The sequence below is a fragment of the Sphaeramia orbicularis genome, chromosome 21 (assembly GCF_902148855.1).
Source record: "Sphaeramia orbicularis chromosome 21, fSphaOr1.1, whole genome shotgun sequence".
Lineage (NCBI taxonomy): Eukaryota > Metazoa > Chordata > Actinopteri > Kurtiformes > Apogonidae > Sphaeramia > Sphaeramia orbicularis.
This window is the reverse complement of record NC_043977.1, coordinates 13842998-13866287: the sequence shown is the minus strand read 5'-3', so window position 1 is coordinate 13866287 and position 23290 is coordinate 13842998. Positions and strand designations below refer to the sequence as shown.

At 34.9% G+C, this 23290-nt stretch overlaps 1 protein-coding gene across 3 annotated transcripts in view; it reads left to right on the top strand.

Moving 5' to 3' along the window:
* The window catches only part of epha3 (eph receptor A3), a 333749-nt gene extending 311996 nt beyond the window's left edge, over nucleotides 1-21753 (top strand). Inside the window, exons 17-19 of one of the 3 annotated variants that reach the window (XM_030125114.1) lie at nucleotides 1183-1338; nucleotides 16798-16915; nucleotides 21572-21687. In XM_030125114.1, coding sequence (XP_029980974.1) covers nucleotides 1183-1338; nucleotides 16798-16879 — 238 coding nt within the window. In that variant the 3' untranslated portion in view covers nucleotides 16880-16915; nucleotides 21572-21687. Of the gene's footprint in view, nucleotides 1-1182; nucleotides 1339-16797; nucleotides 16916-21571 lie in introns of all 3 variants that reach the window. The other 2 variants (XM_030125112.1, XM_030125113.1) reach the window with 2 other exon arrangements.
* Nucleotides 21754-23290: the final 1537 nt, after the last annotated feature.

The following is a 23290-nucleotide window of genomic DNA, read 5'->3' as shown; positions in this document are numbered from 1 at the left end:
AAGTTATCCACTCCTTTCACGAAGTTAAAAAAAAAAAAAAAGAGTACTTTAACCCTTTCATGCACGAATTATGAGAACCTTAATCAAATTTTTTTCCTGAGTGTTTTTATTCCTCTTTACGTATGAAAAAAACAATGAGATTGAAAAATTTCTTCTGAAAATAAATAAAAAATAATAAAAATAGAATAAAAAATAATTCAAAAAAATTCAAAAATACGTAAAAAAAAATAATAATAACTTGAAGCACTCGGAGAGCGCAGACCTCCGCCAAGGCTGATCAGTGCCCCCCCCCCCGTGGGCCCCCCCCACCCCCGACCACCACCAAAATTTAATCATTTCTTCCTTATCCCATTTCCAACAAACCCTGAAAATTTCATCCAAATCTGTCCATAACTTTTTGAGTTATGTTGCACACTAGCGGACAAACAAACAGACAAACAAACAAACCCTGGCAAAAACATAACCTCCTTGGCGGAGGTAATGAAAAACAAAAATTCTTATGAATCTATTTTTCATTAAGCTGGAAAAATGTCCACTCAGCTGGATACCACACGTTTAATTTTTGACGCACAGAAACATGAATTTACTGATAAATTGTGTGAAAACTATGGGGAGGGCTTGTGATTCTGGGGATTTATGCTCAGGAGAGATCTACAAATGGTTACCAATTCATGTCAGAAAAGATATGTAATGTCTTAAAATTTAATAATAAAGATATATTGTAAAAAAAAAAAAAAAAAAAAACAACGAAAAGAACAACAAAATTCATGAATATACAAGAGAACAGCTAAAGAATAGCTGTCCACTGTAGTGACCAGTATGCATGAAAGGGTTAAGTTTAAATTATTCAGAAATATTGAATGGAGATGGTAGATATGTTTTTGTTGTTGACTTTTTTTTTTAATTTTTTTTTTATTTTTTATTTGTTATTATTTTGGTGTAAATGCTCGATGCTGTTCACATTTAAGTTGACGTAAGCAGTGTATTAGTTGAAAAGGATAGGCAAAAAAATAAGCTTTTGCTTCTAGCCTATTCCTTTTTTGCTTTTTATGTTTATTACAATTGATGTACTAGTACAATGACTGATGTAAAACCAAAAATAAATGTATTCATTTATTCATTTATTTATACTCTTCCTCCGATCGTCGGTTAAATTCCTCATATAACTTCTCTTCCTCTCAGGCCCGCCAACTTGTTGTTGGACAGAAGTAGTTCTGAGGTTCCCTCAATGGGGACTATGGGTGACTGGATGGATGGAATGAGGACCTTACCATGCAAGGAGGCCTTCTCCGGGGTCAGCTACAGCTCCTGTGACACCTTGGCCAAGACTTCCACAGAGTAAGACAACTGCACACACACACACACACACAAACACACACCATTCATGTCAGCAGTGTTTGCAGGGCCCCTGTAACGCTGCATGGCTCTAATAGAACTGTGTCCTCAATAAGTTAAGAAACCTATAGAGCCTGACGGACGGTGTCCCGAAGAGACTCATGGTAACTCACAATGACAGGCCTTTAGACATGCTTTCAGTGTTGCAAATATGACCACAGTGGGATGAAGTTAGAGCATGAAAAGTGGAAAGATAGAGATAAATGGAGAAACAGACAAAACAAGAGAGAAAGAAGAAGCGTTTGGAGGCAGAGGAAAAAAGAGAGAAACTACTTTATTTAACCCATAAAGACCCAAACAGCCACCGCCGACCAAAAGCAAATACTGATCTGAAATATTTAATAACTTCTGATCCACTGATCCCATCAAAAAATAATTGGTGTAAAATGCAGTTTGTCATCGTTTCACTGTTATCAGATATGACCCATTTGGACGCGCTACAGCATTGATTCACCAGTAAAACCCATGGAGTTGGATCAACGACAGTGGATGGAGACGCTTGTTTTATGTTCAGTTATTGATAGATTTGCTAAAAAAAAAAAAAAAAAGTCACTTTTCTTCAGTTTTCTCTGTTTTTGATTCAACAACCTTTGAATTTACTCTGAGCTTTAATGAACATCGACATGATCAGTGAAATAAATATAAGAAAATACATGATTTTTACGGAAACAAGCCAAATGCAGAGGATAATTTTATAATAAATGGTGATAAATCACTTAAAGTTGGGGTAGGAGATGTTGACCTGGAGCTTTTTTTACTATATTGCTTAAAATCCCCTTCACACCCTGATTGCAACCAAGTAATTAAATGCTCTAACATAAAAATACAAAATTTTAGTCACTTGTGGAATGGACAGGACTGAAAAAACACCATCCAATCATTTTAACCGGCCCATCGAAATGATTGAATGGTGATATGTCTATCAAATTTAACTCCCATTTGTCCCTCCCTCCTCCCCCCTCTGTGAGTACAATCCGTACAATGGAGGCGTGGCTTTGGGGGGGAAGTCTGAAGAAAGGGGTTTGGACTTTCGAACTGTATATTTTCAAAACGTAGCTTGCTCGAACCATTTTTCCAGGATCTCCAACCCCACCTTTAACCCTTAGGGGTCCACGGTCACAGCTCCGTGACTGAATCACATGACATTTTCAACACGTCGTAGCATCGGAAGTCAGTCTCGTAGACCACTGGAGATAATTGCATTTGAAAGTGAAAGTGAAAGTTGAAACACGCTCCCACTTTTTATTTGATATGGATAGAGCCAATACAACCGGAGATATGACGGTTTGAAACTGGGGCAAACAAATGATACAGCGTTATTATTATTATGTTATTACTATATGCATTTTAAATTGTATGTTAAACTGTATTTTAACCCTTTCATGCATAGTGGTCACTACAGTGGACAGCTGTTCAAAGGGGTTCTCTTATATATTTATGGATTTTGTTGTTTTAGTTCCATATCAGCCAACACGGTAGATCAGGGGTGTCCAAACTTTTTTTAAAGAGGGCCAGATCTGATAATGTGGACATTGCCAGGGGCCAGTGGTCCCTTCAGACATTTTTTAAACAGTAAAAATTACATATAAAAGCGATAATTTTAAAAACAACTTTATTTTCATTGTCAAAATATCATTTTTTTTTAAATGGCAATGTAACCAAATCTAAGCCACTCAGGTGTGAACAAATTAAAAAAAAAATAAAAAAAAAAAATTCTGCCTTCCTTTCACATATGGAGTCAGATAACATAGAACAAACCGTGTGGAGTATCTTAAACATCCAAGAAGTTGATAAAAATCTTAACCCCACATTCATTTTAAACATGACTTATATGAGTAATCATTACTCATATATTACTCAGTAATGCAAAGTCTGTTAACATTTAAGATGAAAACATATGACTCTTACTCTTGTCTTTCACAAAATCATTCAGAAAGTAATATTTGTGTCACATCTACAAGTACATAACACCAGCAATTATAGGCAACTAACCTGGCAACTTGGTAGCCTGCCCTGGTGGTGAATTCACTGAACTCACTGGTTCACATGAAGAGTCACTGTTGTGAGTTTAAAGCAGCTTGAATTTGCTTCACTTTTTCGGAGCGCTCACTCCCTGCTAGCTTGTTGTATGCGTTAGCATGTTTTGTCTGCTCGTGTCTCTTTACGTTGAATTCCTTAAACAAGACAACAGTCTCTTGACAAATTAGGGAAACACAATCACCTCGATTTTCAGTGAAAAAAAATTGTAACTCCCATCTCTCCTGGAAGCGGCGGCCCTCACTGTCAACTTCCGTTTTTTTCATTTACAGGCGCCATGGTTAGAAATTAGCGAAAAAGGTTCACGGCAAAGTCACAGAACCAGATAGAGTTAGAGTGGTGCTGCCACCATGAGGTGAAAGGAGGAACTGCATTTTGAACCTTTTATGATTCATGTACTCGGTTCAACAGTCCAAGCGGGCCATAAATAATACATTATAAAACCCAAGCTGTGGGCCGTAGAAAATCTGACCGCGGGCCGTGATTGGCCCCCGGGCCGGACTTTGGACATGCCTGCGGTAGATGCTTATGTATCATCCCACACATTGTAATTCACATTATTACTGTAAATTTGCTGTTCTAGATAAACCTGATCTGCCATAACATGTTTGACTGTAAAAAAAAAAAAATTGCTAATTGGTGTTAAACTGTAATTAAAGTTTTTTGTTTTGTTTAAAAAAAAAGCTTTTTTTGTTTGTTTGTTTTTTTGCATATTATCTCCATGCAGGTATCAGTAAAATGTGACAAAAATCCGATTAGCAGCATTAAAAATGTTTTTATTTCATAGTTTTCACACAGTATATCAGTAAATACATGTTTCTTTGCTTCTCAAATTAAACACATGATTTTGTAACTCCATGTAAAATCAGTTCATAAAAAAATAATTCAATCACATTGTTGTTGTTTTTTTCATGCCTAAAGAGGAATAAAAACACTCACGAAAAAAATCTTGATTAAGGTTCTCATAATTCATGCATGAAAGGGCTAATTGTCTTGCATTGTAAAGCACTTTGTGACTCCCTCTGTGAAAAGTGCTCTATAAATAAAATGTACTTACTTTATTATAGCGATATAGTGTTATTAGAGCGATGTAAAGCAAGCGTTATATTTCTGACCATATCTTCGTCATTTTTTGTCCTTTTTCAAAACAGAAAAAATGGACGAATCTGCGGATTTTAATCCACAGACTGCATTAGCATCGCAGGTTAAGGGTGAGAATGACCCCCACCTGAACCAGATGCAGAAACCGGGAGGGGGTAGGGGTGAGAAAACCGGAGAAAACGCCGATGTAAAAATATGCTTTTATGTCAAATAGTTTTAATTTATTACAATTTTGATTTTATATACCTAATATTTGGAACCAATATTTACTTTTAACATCTTTGAAAAGGTTCATTAAGCATCTTTGTGTTATTTATGCAATAAATTATTTAAATTTTTCAAATCGGATTTTATATATTTTGTCTGTTTTTTGGCCTTTTTTGTTGATATAGTAGGTTAAAGTGAAAAAATAATAGAAAAATGAGATAGATGAAGTTATGCTGAAAAAAAGATACCAAACATGGGTATAACAAAGATTTCTTTATATACAGGGTGGGGAAGCAAAATTTACAATGAACATTTAGTTGTTTTTTCTCAGCAGGCACTACGTCAATTGTTTTGAAACCAAACATATATTGATGTCATAATCATACCTAACACTATTATCCATACCTTTTCAGAAACTTTTGCCCATATGAGTAATCAGGAAAGCAAACGTCAAAGAGTGTGTGATTTGCTGAATGCACTCGTCACACCAAAGGAGATTTCAAAAATAGTTGGAGTGTCCATAAAGACTGTTTATAATGGAAAGAAGAGAATGACTATGAGCAAAACTATTAGGAGAAAGTCTGGAAGTGGAGGAAGCAACAAAAAAAGTACCAAAGCTTTTATTAAAGCTCTCAAATCCAAAATCCTAAAGGATCCAACCAAATCCATGAGAAAAATGGCAATTGAACTTGAGGTAGACAACAAGACCATTAGAAATGTAGTAAAATATGATTTGAAGTTAAAATCTCACACAAGAATAGTTTGATTTTGGATTTGAGAGCTTTAATAAAAGCTTTGGTACGTTTTTTGTTGCTTCCTCCACTTCCAGACTTTCTGGTAATAGTTTTGCTCATAGTCATTCTCTTCTTTCCATTATAAACAGTCTTTATGGACACTCCAACTATTTTTGAAATCTCCTTTGGTGTGACGAGTGCATTCAGCAAATCACACACTCTTTGACGTTTGCTTTCCTGATTACTCATATGGGCAAAAGTTTCTGAAAAGGTATGGATAATAGTGTTAGGTATGATTATGACATCAATATATGTTTGGTTTCAAAACAATTGACGTAGTGCCTGCTGAGAAAAAACAACTAAATGTTCATTGTAAATTTTGCTTCCCCACCCTGTAGTTTATGAAGGCCAAATCAAAAGTACTCAAAAATGGCCAAAATAGGCTCAGATCCCTAAGAGTTAAGAAAAATTAAGAAAAATTCATTTAGAAATGGTCACAAAAGTAGCACTGGGTCTTTATGGGTTAAAAGGGAATAAAAGGGGGGATCTGAAAAGGGCAAAAAATAGGAAGAGGAGATGTTTATAAAAAGAAACTAAAGACGTACGTGTCAATGTAAAGGTATTCTCAAACACATCGAGTGTCAGAAAGTCCTGATGCCAAGTCTAAGTATCTTATATCACCCCTGTAGCGAATGCTTTATAATAAACGTTACGTAAAAGTACAATAAAACAAAAAGATGGAAAAATATCCCCTCGTTTTACTTTTGTCATTATCCCCTCTTGGAAGATGTATTGCGAGTAACTTTGTTATATTTGGGCACCTTTTAGCGCTCGGCTAAGATTAGGAATTTGTTTAAATACTGGAGTCGGTGCTGATTTTAAACACAACATGGCACCGGCTCTGTATGATATAAGTCCATCACACAAGTAGGATGTAAAAGCAGATTATAGGTCAGGCTTCACAGACAAGGGGATCAGGTTCTGGCCTCTGTCCAGTACTGGCAGACTCGAAGGGATTATAAATACCAAGCACACTGTTAATAGCCTGGAAGATTATATTAATTCTATTATACTCCATGGTCTTCTTCTTTGTGGTCACAGTTCAACTGAGTGACTAGAGTATTGTCTTTAGGCTGTTTTCTTTTTGTCAGCGTCCAAAGCGAAGAAATGTTCCGTGTCCCCTTCGTCCCGCCATCCCTCCCCTTCTTTTTCGCTCTGTTGGGCCGCTGTTGGCTAATTGATGTGGTATGTGACTTGGTAAATAATTGGACATTTCTAATCACTGTGATCAAAGCGGCCATTCACTGTGGTAAGGGCGATGCGGGGAGTGGTGGTCAGCGCTTCAGTCAACTATAACCCCAATCAGCAAAGTGGGCAGTCATTAACATTTTGTGGGTTGTGCATTAAAAAATATGTGTGGTATGAGTGGAGTCGCTTTATTTATTTCTTTATTTTTTACAGCGTTTTAGAGATTTAGGCCGAATCCCTATTCACTCCCTTACCCCTACCCCTCTATTTTCACGTGAAGGGGTAGGGTTGTCCTGATTCTCGGTGAGTTGGAGGGGTAGGGCTAAGGGGGAGGGTCCTCGAAATGGAGATTTTTCAGGACCAAACTACAAATGGTAGGGTATGAGAAAATGTCACAGGTTCGTTTTTTTTTTAACAAATTCAAAAAATGATGTCCCAGTCTCCAAACTTTTTTTTTTTTTTTTTTTTTTTTTAATTTATCGTTTTTGAGCAATGTAATAGTACATACAAAGGAACAAAATTACAGTGCATTTAGTGATTAGTGATTTAGTGATTTATTCCGAACATGCAATGAAATTTAACATACAGGGGTTGGACAAAATAATGGAAACACCTTAAAAAATCAACAAAATCTAATTTAATATGGTGTAGGTCCGCCTTTTGCGGCAATTACAGCCTCAATTCTCCGAGGTATTGATTCATACAACTTGTGAATTGTTTCCAAAGGAATTTTAAGCCATTCTTCAGTTAGAATACCCTCCAACTCTTTTAGAGACGATGGCGGTGGAAATCGACGTCTTACTTGAATCTCTAAAACTGACCATAAATGCTCAATAATGTTGAGGTCTGGGGACTGTGCCGGCCATACGAGATGCTCAACTTCATTAGAATGTTCCTCATGCCATTCTTTAACAATTCTAGCTGTATGGATTGGGGTATTATCATCTTGAGGTGAAGGTGTTTCCATTATTTTGTCCAACCCCTGTATATGCATTTGCAAAACATACATAATAATACAAATATCAAGAATCATAACAATCTTAGTCAGAAGAAAAGCACAATAATTCCCTTTACATGCCTGAAAAGGGGTGGGAAGAAGTACAACTTACTAACATTCATTATACATTGCCTTTCATATAATTTTCCCCCATGCCCAAACCAACCCCAAGGCCCTCTAAGAAGGGGCAACAGCAGAAATAAGAACATTATAACAGTCTCTGAGCAGTGGAAAATCAAATAAGTACAAGCAGTATCAAATCTGTGATGTACAAGAATATTAACTGAGCTAATGGAAATAGAAGAAAAATAAATAAATAAATAAATAAATAAATAAATAAATAAATAAATAGAAATAATCATTCAAAAAAATAAAAAATAATAAAAAAAAAAGTCCTGTTCTGACTTTTTTTTTTTTTTTAATTAGACATTACATAGATGTATCAAATGTGACAATAACTGACATCATTAACAGAATGAATTACGACAAAAAGGACAACACCTAAACAATAACAAAACAGAGTAGGGTGGAGGTGTGAGAGATCAATCTGAAGGCAGTGTTTGTAAAGATCGAAAGTAATCTAAAAACGATTGCCATTTATTAAAAAATTTAGTTGAGGAACCTTGTAATGAGAGTCTAATCTTTTCTAATTTAACCCTTTCATGCATGAATTATGAGAACCTTAATCATGATTTTTTTCCCCCCCTGTTTTTATTCCTCTTTAGGCATGAAAAAAAATGCAATTGACAGCTTTTTATGAACCTGTTTTTCATGGAGCTGCAAAAATGTCCACTCAAATGGATACGATGCATTTAATTTTTGAAGCAAAGAAACATGTAGTTACTGATATACAGTGAAAACTATGAAATATAAACACTTTTAATGCTGCTAATCTGATGTTTTCTCATATTTAAATATACTCTAATATTAGTTATTACTCACTTCATGGCGATAATATACAAAAAAAAAAACATTTTGTTAAAGAAAAAATGATAATTACAGGCAAATAACAATTGATTTACACTCAAACATGTTACTGCAGATCAGGTTTATCAAGAACAGCAAAGTTACATATGCATAAGTGTCCACTGTGTTGGCTGATATGGAATTAAAACAACAAAACCCATGAATATACAAGAGAACAGCTGGAGAATAGCTGTCCACTGTAGTGACCAGTATGCATGAAAGGGTTAAGAAAAAAATATAACATCCTTAAGCCACAAACTATTTTCTGTCATTTTACTTAATACCGCTCCAACCGGAATAAACGTGAAAAAATTATTTACAGTGCAAGAAAACAAAATTATATACAGGGAAAAACAATCCACAGTCACAGGAAGTCCACAATCCTGGGACAAAACCCTATCTGCCTCCATGGAAGAAAAACCCTCTTTATATACCCCTTAGCCCCTCCCCTGGGCATACCAAACCAATAAAATAGAGGGTTTTTACAAAAATTTCAAAGCTCAGAAAAAACAATTTGCCAAATAATAACAGAAATATTAGAGTATCAAAATGCCCTTCACGTGGCCTTTACTTTAAATGTAAATAAGACAAAACACAACATCATTGAATAAACAGAATAATTCGGTTAAAATCATCGGCAAGATGGAGGTAAACACAACAAAAAAGTGCAACAGTGTGATGAAAGAAACACACAAATGTACAACTTAGTCATTTGATCGACCATTTAATGCCGTTTCGATGTGTTATAGATCGCATTTCTGCAGTTTGTGGTTGATAGCCACAAAAAGACGACCAAAGCCCATGGAACAGAGACGGTTACAGCTGCGACGCCATAGGGGATACTTTTGCATGTTTTTATAGTGGCCTCGATGACGTAACAGATCTCGAAGGGTTGTCCCATTTTGTAGGGGAATGTTTCAACCCCTACCCCTTGCAACTTCAATTTGGATTGGGCCTTAGACTCAGACTTAAACTTACACTATGTTCAGGCAGCAGGTCTTAATACGCAATTCAGAATTTTTGGTGAAATCCGATTTTTTTCTGTGTGTGCTTGTTCATATTACACATTAAATGCGACTTTTATCAGTTTTGAGTATGAACTGAATGCGACCCTGAAGTGACCCAGATGTGCAAAAGAGATCCTGATGTAATTGTGTTTATGGAAGTAAGTGTGTTTTTCCCGCCACTTCTCCTCTCCGGACGCAGAATTGTGACGTTTGTCGCATTTAAATGACGTAAAGGTCAGATAAATGCGACCTGGCCATTCAAACTGAAGTCGCATTCCAAAATATCAGATACGTATCAGATTTAGGACCACATATGAAAGTGGCCTGGCTCGGATTTGAAAATATCGGATTTTTGCTGTTCAAACTGTCTTTAACAGATCAGATACAGGTCACATATCCTCCTGAGACCCAGTAATGCATTTTTGTCCTCTGTAGGGGACAAAAGTTGGACAGTTTTACTTAAAAAATGCTGTCCATCGCAAAGGACATTCCATTAAAAAATAAAAGAAATAAATAAGAATACATTTAAAAATGTATCTGGAAAAAACTGTTGCATTATGCAGTTTCCAATCAAGACAATTGTTTAATGTAAAAAAACAAACAAAAAAAAAAAATGTTGATTTTCCGGGGTCTCAGGAGGATATGGGCAAAAAAATCGGATTTGGGCCACATTTGCCTGCAGTCTGAATGTAGGCTTAAACAAACTTAGGGAAATTACTTGGTCACAAAAATACTCTTGAAAAAAGACCAGCAAAAAAGTAAATAATAAATAGCATAAATAGAATACACTAATAAAATAGAAAAAAAATGCAACATTTGCATATGAAACACTCTACAGGAAATGGAAGTAAATATACACTATATACACTTATAAAGCAGAAAAAAAAAAGAGAATGGAAAAGACAAAAACAAAACCAAAGCCTCCAAAAGAACACAAGAGATCAGCTTTATTCGAAGAGAAAAACTACTAACTGTGTTTTTCAGCCTTGGGGTCAGGACCCTACGTGGGGTCACCTAGAATTCAAATGGGGTTGCCTGAAATTTCTAGTAATTGATATAAAGAAACAAAAAAAAAAAAACTTACTAATAAAATATATGTGGTGAGTTGACAGAGACAATCTAAATCCATAAAAGACATGACAAACTGTGAAGCTGAAACTGAAGCACTGTGGTTCTGTTTATCTGTCAAATGTTCATTGTGGTCAGTTTCAGATGCTGCAGCTCTTTCATAATTCATAGTTTGAGTTTTTGTTTGTTCAGTATTAATTGTCAGCCTTGTAAATCCAAGCTGGACTGACTGTACATATCCTGACCAAGGAAAATCAAATTCTCACTTTGTGCAGTAATCTACAGGGTGGGGAAGCAAAATTTACAATGAACATCTAGTTGTTTTTTCTCAGCAGGCACTACGTCAATTGTTTTGAAACCAAACATATATTGATGTCATAATCATACCTAACACTATTATCCATACCTTTTCAGAAACTTTTGCCCATATGAGTAATCAGGAAAGCAAACGTCAAAGAGTGTGTGATTTGCTGAATGCACTCGTCACACCAAAGGAGATTTCAAAAATAGTTGGAGTGTCCATAAAGACTGTTTATAATGGAAAGAAGAGAATGACTATGAGCAAAGCTATTACCAGAAAGTCTGGAAGATACTATTAAGGAAGAATGGGAGAAGTTGTCACCCGAATATTTGAGGAACACTTGCACAAGTTTCAGGAAGCGTGTGAAGGCAGTTATTGAGAAAGAAGGAGGACACATAGAATAAAAACATTTTCTATTATGTACATTTTCTTGTGGCAAATAAATTCTCATGACTTTCAATAAACTAATTGGTCATACACTGTCTTTCAATCCCTGCCTCAAAATATTGTAAATTTTGCTTCCTCACCCTGTACACCTGGCTTTTCTGCCTCCGTCCATAATAATATACATTATATAGACTAAATGTTATCTAAAATTAACGTTTATTTGCAACATAGTATAGCAAACTATTACATGATCAAAAACAAATTAATTTTAGCAAAAAAATGTTTTGAATGTCTGGGGTCGCCAGAAATTTGTGATGTTAAAATGGGGTCACGAGCCAAAAAAGGTTGGGAACCACTGGACTAACTCCTTCCTGTGGAGAATAATGAGTTGTTATAATACACATTTTCTCACACTCCTTTTTTTTTTCTGTTTTAGCTCTGTAAGTTATTCCTTTTCCTCTGTCGGGGATACACTGTAAAGTATGCCTAATGCTATTTAATCAACAAATAGCGTATGTTTAATCGATGAAATGTTCTTCTCAGTCTACATGTTAGAAAACAGAAAAGCTTACCCTGCAGAATAGATGGAAATCCACCTTAAGTGTGGATCAAATGCATCACAGATCAACTGCAATGCACTATAGTAATCATATCGGTCTACAATACTCTTTTTTTTATTTTTTTCTCTGTTGCTGGATACTAAATTGGATGACTGCAGTATTAATCCACTGAAGCTGAGGTTAAGGCACCCAAGGCTTCCTCCGCTACGAGGCTAGCAGCTTTGGCTAAGACTATGCATTGCTCAATATAGATTGCTCTATTGATTTGTACAGTCTTAATCTAGTCCTTGATATTCAGCACAAGGCTCAGCAACGCTTTGACCTCTGAGGAACAGTAATCATACTTGGCTGCAGTGTGCTGACTCATCTGCTGGAGTAATTGAAGTCCTCTGAGATGGGATGGGGTGGATCGACGAGGGAAATACTGCATCATTTCTACTAGTTTTCCGAGTGCGGACAGGATGCACGCACCGTCCAATTTGTGTATTTGTATAAGCAGGTGAAGCTTGTGTGCGCTATCAATGTAATATGAAGTGACATTTTCTTGTGCCGTGAAAGGTTGAATTTAGTACATGCTATTTTTAAAGCGTCTTCTTGGAAGGCTGAAAATACGGTAGCGATACAATCTTCAGTTGCACTTTTCCTGACAATGAAGCCAAATCCATTAAGAAAAAAAAAAGTTCCTGTTTAGAAGGGCACTGCGGAGTCAATACTGCAGTGACAAAACTTTACTTATCGTAAGATGGGTGTTTTTAGAGGGTCATTACTGAAGGTTTTTACACACTGGGGGTGCGACAAATAACGCAAAAGTCCAAAATTCTCACCCACCCACTTTGCATAAAAACTATTCTTTGTAAAAGTTGCAACACTTATTCAACATAAGGGTAGCACTGTAAAAATCAAAATCTTACCAAGTGTATTTTTCTCATTTCTAGCGATCACACTTAGTCATCACACTTAAAATAAGACATAATCACCTAAAGATTAATTTGTAAGTGAGATATAAGAACTTATTTTTAGGCAATAGAGCTAGAAAATGTTATTTCAAGAAATCTTACCAAGATAGTTTTCACTTGTTTCATCGGCAGATTTTCTTTCTTTTTTTTTTTTTTTCCTTGAATTAAGCAAAAAAATCTTGAATTAAGCAAAAAAAAAAAAATCTTGAATTAAGCAAACAAATCTTGAGTTAACCAAAAAAAATCTTGAATTTAGCAAACAAATCTTGAATTAAGCATGTAGGACCTCCATGTTTGTTTTCATCAACACCTGCTGTTTCTGATTCACCTCAACCCCGACTTTTCTGTCCAATGCCAGCGCAGTTTGTCATGACTGCTTCTGTGTATAAATTTTGGTCCACTTGCAAAAGTGCAACGACAATAAAAAAATAAAGTCTGCATTTGATCTGAACCAAATAAACGAACCAAAGGACTTTTCAGTTGTGAATACACCCTTATTTATCTGTAGCTTTCACATACTATAGAATAAATATATGTATAAAAATACAGAATGAGTAAAAATAGATATATAATATAAATATAAAAAAACATTTTTTTGCACTGTACAATTGTACAAATGGTGTGTGACAAAATAATATCCTCTTGAGACCCAGCAGTGCAATGTTGTCCTTTTTTTTTTTTTTTTTTTTTTTTGATTTTATGTGTTGTTTTCTTACTTGCTGTTTTTAATCACCTTTTACATGTTTCTTTTATAATGTTTTCAATGTGTTTCTTTCTCCCTGTCATTGCATTTCAACGTCCTGTGTGAAGCACCTTGAATTGCCTTGTTGCTGAAATGTGCTATACAAATAAACTTGCCTTGCCTTGCCTTGAAGGGGACAAGAGTTTCATAGCTTTAAAAAAAAAAAAAAAAAAAAAAAAAAAAAAAACACTGTCCACTGCAAAAAAAATTACATAAAAACAAAACAAAACAAAAAAATGCATCTGAAAAAACTGTTGCATCATGCTGTCTCCAATCAAGTCAATTATTTAATGTAAAAAAGACAAAACTTTTACTTTCCTGGGTCTCAGGAGGACAACCAGACAATAGTGCAAGTATGTATAAAAATACAGAATGACTAAAAATAAATAAATAAATAAATAAATAAATAAATAAATATATATATATATATATATATATATATATATATATATATATATATTTATTTATTTATTTATTTATTTATATATATATATATATATATATATATATATATATATATATATATATATATATATATATATATATATATATGTATGTATGTATGTATATATATATATATATATATATATATATATATATACTTTTTTGCACTGTACAATTGTACAAATAGTGTGAGTCCCAGCAATGCAGTTTTGTCCTCTGAAGGGAACAAGAGTTTCATAGCTTTAAAAAAAAAAAACTGTCCACTGCAAAAAACTTACATAAAAACAAAACAAAAATGCATCTGAAAAAAACTGTTGCATCATGCTGTCTCCAATCAAGTCAATTATTTAATGTAAAAAAGACAAAACTTTTACTTTCCTGGGTTTCAGGAGGACAACCAGACAATAGTGCAAGTATGTATAAAAATACAGAATGACTAAAAAAAAAAAAAAAAAAAAAAAATATATATATATATATATATATATATATATATATATATATATATATATATGTATATATATGTATGTATGTATGTATGTGTATATATATATATGTATATATATATATATATATATATATATATATATATATATATATATATATATATATATACTTTTTTGCACTGTACAATTGTACAAATAGTGTGAGATGAAATAATATCCTCTTGAGTCCCAGCAATGCAGTTTTGTCCTCTGAAGGGAACAAGAGTTTCATAGCTTTAAAAAAAAAAACTGTCCACTGCAAAAAACTTACATAAAAACAAAACAAAAATGCATCTGAAAAAAACAGTTGCATCATGCTGTCTCCAATCAAGACAATTGTTTAATGTAAAAAAGACAAAACTTTTACTTTCCTGGGTCTCAGGAGGATATACAGACAATAGTGCAAGTATGTATAAAAATACAGAATGACTAAAAATAGATATATATAATATAAATATAAATATAAAAGAACACTTTTTTGCACTGTACAATTGTACAAATAGTGTGAGATGACATAATATCCTCTTGAGTCCCAGCAATGTGATTTTGTCCTCTGAAGGGAACAAGAGTTTCATAGCTTTAAAAAAAAAAACACTGTCCACTGCAAAAAAAAATTCCACAAAAAAAACTGTTGCATCATGCTGTCTGTAATCAAGACAATTATTTAATGTAAAAAAGACAAAACTTTTACTTTCCTGGGTCTCAGGAGGACAACCAGACAATAGTGCAAGTATAAAAACCAATATAAAGTATATATTGGAGTATAAAAGAACAACAGTGCAGTTCCTTTAGGAAAAGTTTCCCCCTTTGTGTAAACACCCTAACGCAGAATCAGGTGTTTAATATAACAGTTTCCATGTTTTAGGTGGAGGTTGTATTTCTGTGTGTGATAAGGGGAAAAAATCTCCATATTTTTTTTATTCTTCAGTATTTCTGCAATAAATCTATAGATACACTCCAAAAATGAAAGAGTGGAAATCCAAGAGTCCTCAGTGTGTCTAATAAGTATCGTCCTGCTCAGAGACAGTGTCTAATGTCTATTATTTTATTGAACTCTCTTGCTTTTATTTGTCTCTGTGTTGTTTTGCTTGTTTTTCGACTGTAATTGCATTCTGGGGCAGATGCACAAACAGACCCACAGAGTGAAGGTTCAGAACATCTCCAGTGTTGGACCTAATCCAGAACCAGGATTTTTAAAGTGACCACAAACCACAGTCTGTTACAGTCATGGGGAAATATTTTTGAATTTATTGATTTATTTTGTCTTGTGGTGACCCATAAATGATATTTTTTTTGTGTGTATATACTGAGGTTTTCTTCTATGTTGGACATGTATATATATATTTTTTTCTGTGTAATACCTGCATCTCTCCTCATATATAACAGGGGTGTCAAACTCATTTTGTTCAGGGGTCACATTCAGCTAAATTTGACCTGAAGTGGGCCGGACCAGTAAAATAATAACATAATAGATAAATAATGTCAACTCCAAACTTTTCTCTGTTTTAGAGCGAAAAAAGTCAATTTACATGATGAAAAGGTTTACATCTACAAACTCTTCTTTCAAAAGATGTGAATAATAACATGAACAAACTCAAAAAATAAGTGTCATTTTAACAATATTATGCATCACTTTATCATTTACACATGTACATTATAACTTACAGATCACAGTGGATCTACAAACACACAAAATATTTAGTAACAGACAGAATATTGTTGAAATTACACTTACTTCTCTTAAGAAAGTTCAGGTTGTTCATATTTGTTCAGGTGATTCACTTTTTTTTTTTTTTTTTTTTTTTTTGTAAAATTAGACTTTGTTTTAGTGTAACTACATGAAAATATTTATATTTACAAAGAGAGAAATTTGGAGTTGTCATTATTTATATGTTGTTATGATGGTATTTTACTGGTCCTGCCCACTTGAGATTGAATTGGTCTGAATGTGGAACCTGAAATAAAAGGATTGTTAATATCTTCAGTGTAATTTTTGCATTTCACAAATTCATCCCAAGGGCCGGACTGGACCCTTTGGCGGGCCAGATTTGGCCCCCGGGCCGCATGTTTGACACCTGTGATATATAATGTCTGTTAAGCCTCATACAGTCACATAAATGATGCCTGTCAGTGTGTTAATGTTGCCCGGCCTGGCTGTGTCTCAGTAGAGTGGTACTGACGGAGGTCCACGTCACACCAGCCTCTTGCCCAGAATGGGAGCCATCCATGGGGATCACCACCCTCTAACAGCCGGCTCCCCACCGCCTCCTCAGACTCCGGATGGTGGGTGAAGGATGGCGGTCTGAGCAGTAACCTGTGTCACAAACTACTGACGGACTAGTCTGACCTGTCTGACTTTCAAAGGGATAGTTAAGTTACTTAGAGTTAATAGTTTCCATGACAACCAGCAACATGTAGTAAATTAATTCTCACTTATTCTGGCTTATTATTTCATTTTTTTTTTATTATCACAAGTGCAGTACTGTGCAAAAGTCTAAGACCACCTTTAGCTTTGTTGTTTCTGCAGGGGGGGAAAATGAGCATTGTCATTTATTCCTCTTTAATTTTTCACGATTTTTCAACAAGAAAATATAGGAAATATGTGCACAACCTTAAAAGATGCACAAAAACTGAACTAAATTGATTGTAAAGGTTAAGCTTTTATCAGGCAAGTGACTATTTTTGGTCATTTCCGCAAGCATTAAATATGGCGCCTGATTTTTGTTAGTTTTTTTAACGCTATACAGTGATTCAGAAAGATTTTATAGGCATTTAGAAGCTGTAAATAGTGAATATGAGGAATTTTTTGTCAGTTTATCACCTTATAACAGTGGCTTTATTGCATGAGTAGGGAGGCTGTTGTCACGGCAACCGACGAGGAGGTAGATGATTATGTTCAATAACACTACAATTTAGAATTTCAGAGTATTTCTAGGAGTGTATAAAGGGTTAAAGTCAACTTTTAGTGTGACCTCTGACCTCATGACGAGAAGCAGCACGAACGGTTAGAAACATCAGACGTGTTGAATGAAACCTGGTATAAAACATCAGTAAATTAATAATAATAATAATAATAATAATAATAATAATAATAATAATAATAATAATAACAATAATAATAATAATAAAATAATGCAATAAATCTCATATTGTCTGAACAAAAGGGTTAAAGAGATCTGAAGTGCTAAAGGAGGTCACACTAAATACGACGGCTTTGGTTTATAGAAGCTGTTTTTACCCTGAATTTTTTTTTTTTTCTACTGTACATAGTTCACATATATATGCAGATATATGTATCTTAATACAGAGACTAAAAAATGCATATGTGAGGTCATTAAATCTTAAATAAACCGACAAACCTAATGTTGGATTAGGACTTCTGCACAGTACAGTATGTCTACCAAAAACACACGTACAGAGGTGTAGTGTAAAATATTTTTTATGTGATTCATTAAAATAGAGAAACAATTCATTTCACTTGTGGAGGTTTGATATTTTATGCAATATTCTGATAATATACTTCAAAATAAAAGAGACTTCCTTATGGGAGTGCACAGTAATAATTTAATCGGAATTAACTATCCCTTTATACAGAGAGGTGAAGTCCCACCCCTTCCTGTTGTATCCTATGGGACCTTAATTTAAGAAAAACAAACTGTAAAACAGACAAAGGTGAGAGACAAGTAATGGTTTGATCCTGTTTGAACTATTCCATCATTTACACCTGATGTTTGTCAGATTAAAAGATAATTTAAAGCCAAGAAAGTCACAGTTTGTTTTAAAACTGCTGAAGAATCAACCTGTGAAAATACGCACATATATATATATATATATATATACAGTCGCAGAAAAAATTATTGGTCCACCCCTTGTTTTCTATCTATCTATCTATCTATCTATCTATCTATAGTCACAGAAAAAAATTATTAGACCACCCTTGTTTTCTTCAGTTTCTTGTTCATTTTAATGCCTGGTACAACTAAAGGTACATTTGTTTGGACAAATATAATAATAACAACAAAAATATCTCATAGTAGTTTAATTTCAGAGCCGATATTTAGACATTTTCCGTGTTTTCTTGATAATAACCAAAATCACTTCAGTTCTTACATCAATATCTATGGCAAAAACAGTGCTTTTAGGCATTCCATGTTTTCTTTTCTGTCTGTTTTAGTCACATGATACACACAGGAGTTAGTACTTGATTGCATAACTATTGTTTTTGATGACTTTTGATGGTCTAATCATTTTTTCCGCGACTTGAAAATTTGCTGTCGTGCTGGAAATGTCTCTGCAGCTTCAACATGACTAGACATGTAGTGATTTTCACCTCTTTTTAAAACCTTTTCACCTCTTAAAGAAGCTGAGCTGTTTACACAAAACTACATGTTATTTTACTATGTTTACTTCAATGGTGGCACAATTGAAGTAAAAAAAAAAAAAAAAAAAAAAAGTGAAAAAAATTAACAATTTCTTCTCTCTCACCTTTGACTACGTTTTTTTTCCAATGGGGCATAGCAAAAGGGGCGGGACTTCAGCTCCGTATTGTAACAAAGTGTAATGTTCATTGTCTATTTTGTCAAGATGTTTTATAATATGTGCTGTTTTTGGCTGCTTTATCAAACTAAATACTCTGCTTGCCTTAAAAATAATAAAACCACATAAGAGGGTTCTGTTTTTAATGACCACTAAAATGTCATAATGTGTGTGTTTTAGCAAAGCCACAACTCTGACTGCATCACTGCTTCTACTAATACAGTTGTTATTGTCACTGAATTGTGAAAAGACATGGAATTTAACATGAAATTATAACTTCATGTGTATTGTAATGTCAACCACATTGTGTGTTTTCCTTTATTACCTGTTTTTCAGGGTCGCTGTGCTGTATTTGTCATAAGTGCCTTCCTGTTTTAATGATGCTGACTAACTGCTGTGTGTATTTCATGTGTGTACTGCATAACAAGTACAAAACTCTCGCTAAATGAATGAAAAAAACAGGTCTTTTCTTATCTGTGATGCATGGAACTAATTTTTAAAGAGCTTCTATTGTATTAACACAGTGTTTCATACACATGTACCCACGCTGCCTCTTTACTCTAACTGTAATCCTACCTGCCTCTAAAAAAAAAAAAAAAAGGAAAAGTTTTAGGAAAAATTCAGTAAAATTCCCATACATACTATTGTTTTCTCAACTGGCAGGGTCATAATTGGGGGTGTTAGAAAATATCGGTTCTGCAATATATCACAATACTGTGTTGTTATTAAAAAGTACTGTATCGATGTTTTTAGGAATTTATTCAAATGCAGATATTGCAGAGGTTCATTTTAGTTTTTTCTTTTTTTTATATTTGATGTTGTGACATTAGTTTGAGCAGGATCTTAAACTGTAATGTCTGTAAAACAAAACTGAAGTTTTAACAGAGGAATATTTTGTGATATAACATTAGATTAAATAAAGGTAAAATAAAGGTAAAACAAATAAAAAATAAAATAGATCCTGTTCTTTTGTTCAAAGTGATTTTTATTACATATTGAGTCACAAAAAAGCATATTACAGTCATTGTTTTTTTTTTGTTTTTTAAACCTAAACCCATGAACATTGCCACCCTGTTGCACCAAAAAAAAAAGAAAAGATAATTGACAATAATAATAATAAATAAATAAGGAACACAGATATTAGTCACAGACTCGTATTAATCAGACTACTTTGGAATAAGTGAGGGATCTGCCTCTTTTATGGGATTCAGAACAGGTTGCTAGGTACTGAAAATTTTTTTGGCATATCCTCTTATAGAATATCAGATTTTTTCCAATGTTAAATGATGTAAAAGATCCAGAAACCAAGATTTAAATGTTGGAGGTTGTTTATTTTTCCATTTTCCATTAGATCCTGTTCTGATAAAAAAAGAAAAAGAAAAAAAAAAGGTGTTTAGTATTTGTGCATATTTCTGGTGTAATTCAGTTATTCCAGGTGATAATCTTTTACAAAATGAAACAAACCCAATAAAAAATTCCTTTTTTTAAAAAAAGAATATATTTATATATTATATATATATAATGTATATTTATATATATTAGAACACATAAAAAACCTCCAACATTTAAATCTTGGTTTCTGGATCTTTGACATCATTTAACATTGGAAAAAATCTGATATTCTATAAGAGGATGTGCCAATAAAATTTTCAGTACCTGGCAACCTGTTCTGAATCACATAAAAGAGGCAGATCCCTCACTTATTCCACAGTAGTCTTTGACTAATATCTTTGTTCCTTATTTATTATTATTATTATTATTATTATTATTATTATTGTCAATTATCTTTGTTTTTTTGGTGCAACAGGGTTGGAATGTTCATGGGTTTGGGTTAAAAAAGCAAAAAAAACAATGACTGTATTATGCTTTTCTGTGACTCCATATGTAAAAAAAAATCACTTTGAACTAAAGAACAGGATCTAATGTTATATCACAAAATATTCCTCTGTTAAAACTTCACTTATGTTTTACAGACATTACAGTTTAAGCCTTTTTAACAGTATCGTGATATATCGTATCGTGATCCCAGTATTGTGATTTGTATCGTATGGTCAGCTTCTTGCTAATACACCCCCCTAGTCTTAATAGCAGCTGTCAGTGCAGCCCCAGAGAACCCCATCTCTGTTTGTTAGCGATGGACAGTGAATGCAACACGCTGCCTACATTGGCCTTTAGAGATGTGGCAGCCAGTTGCCTTCTGGGAAACGCAGTCCTTTGTGAATGACAACCGCACATGAAAGTGAAGAGAGCAGCGCTGGGAGCGTGTCACGTAGATGTCACATGGGTGTCACCTCCTCCATCACTAACCCACATTCTCCGTCTTTTTTTTTTCTCTCCCCATCTTTCTTTCTGTCACATCTCTTTTTTTCTTCTTTCTGCCTCTTTCTCTATTTTCCACACCAGGGATTTGAAAAAGGTTGGAGTGACTATCGTAGGACCGCAGAAGAAGATCGTGAGCAGCCTCAAAGCCCTAGATTCCCACACCAAGAACGGCCCAGTACCTGTTTAACAAAAAAAAAAAAAAAAGAAGAAAAAAAACAAAAAAAGAGGAACCTGTTTGGTCGGTCTGCGTAACAGTGACTGCAGCTTGAAATGGAGCAAAAACAGCATGTGTCTCGAATGAAGGTTTTACTTGTGTTGTTGAAAGACGAGTCTCGACGGGAAGTTTCCGGCGCAGACCTGAAAGGTAGTTGACTGGCGGACTCGTCGACCCTCTGTCCCCCCAGTGCCCAAGTTAAGATGCCTTACAGATAAAAAACAGCAGGGGGGGGATGGGGGGTGGAGGAAACCCAGGAGAGCCGTGGGGGAGGAGGTCCGAGGGACGCCGTTAAGGATACGAACCGGATCGGACTCGCAGGTCTACGAGGGGGGGGATACGCTCGCCACGCTTAACTGGCAACCCGTGGAACGAGGCCTTTTCCGAAGAAGACGAGCACGGCAGACAGCAGCAGCTCACGAGGTTTTTTCGGACCGTTCCTGGACGAAAACGAAGTCTGAGGCATGAGATTTTGGGTTCGGAACGACCTACATTCACTTTCTCTGTCCACGAGAGAACTGAACCGGACACGACTATAGACGATTAACCGAGCCATTTTACTTTGTAGTAGGGATGCACCGATACCACTTTTTTCCAGACCGAGTACGAGTACTTACATTTGAGTACTTACCGATACCGAGTGCCGATACGAGTACCGTACTTTCCGGGCTATAAGGCGCAGCGGAATGTAAGCCGCGGCTGCCTTTAAGTCGTACCTGACTATCAGCCGTAGGTGTCCACGTTGTGACATGACATATTTACACAAAAAAAAATGTGACAATTATTGAGTATTTGGTATTTTTATTTATGGCTCAAGTTGATGAAATAGAAAAAAAAAGTGTAAAATAATTAAAAACCAACTGTATGAAATTTTTTTTGACATTATTCCACAAGTGTGCCAAAAAGGCACACTTGGGCCTTACTGAACGGGATACCGGACGGTTAATAATCCCATTCCAGTTCTTAGTTCCTTTTGTAAATGTGCTTTATTGTCGTCGTCATTAGTCTGACTGGAACAAAGTGCTGCTACTGACATTTAACGTGTTGGAATGAGCGTTTGTCAATTAATCCACCAGGGGGCGCCGCTCTGAATTAACCATACTGGACAAATACCATGAAGACGAGGAAAGTTTTTTGAGAAGAAGAAGAAGAAAGTCAGTAATAACAAACATGGAGACGACAGAGGCAACACTAATGTGATACTAATACTGCAGCGTTTTCACTGGTAAGGTTTAAAAGTTTAGCTTCAGCAGGAAGAGAAAAGAGAACTCATCCGCCAGCACCTGGAAAACAGATGGAATGTACGCAGAGGACGGACAGAACGCTGCGTCCGTATCTGTAACGTTACTGTCAGTCAGCGTTACTTTTATCACCGTCATTTCTTTGGTTAAATCTCCACACTCTTCACACTCCACACACATTATTCCACCGCTGCGTACCTGCTGCACTGAACTGGGAATGTCACACGGCCGTAAGTGGTATCGGTGCAGTTGTATCGGATTACTTTTACGAGTACGAATACAAGTACACATACTGAGTATCGGAGCCAATGCCCAGTATTATCGGAATCGGTGCATCCCTACTTT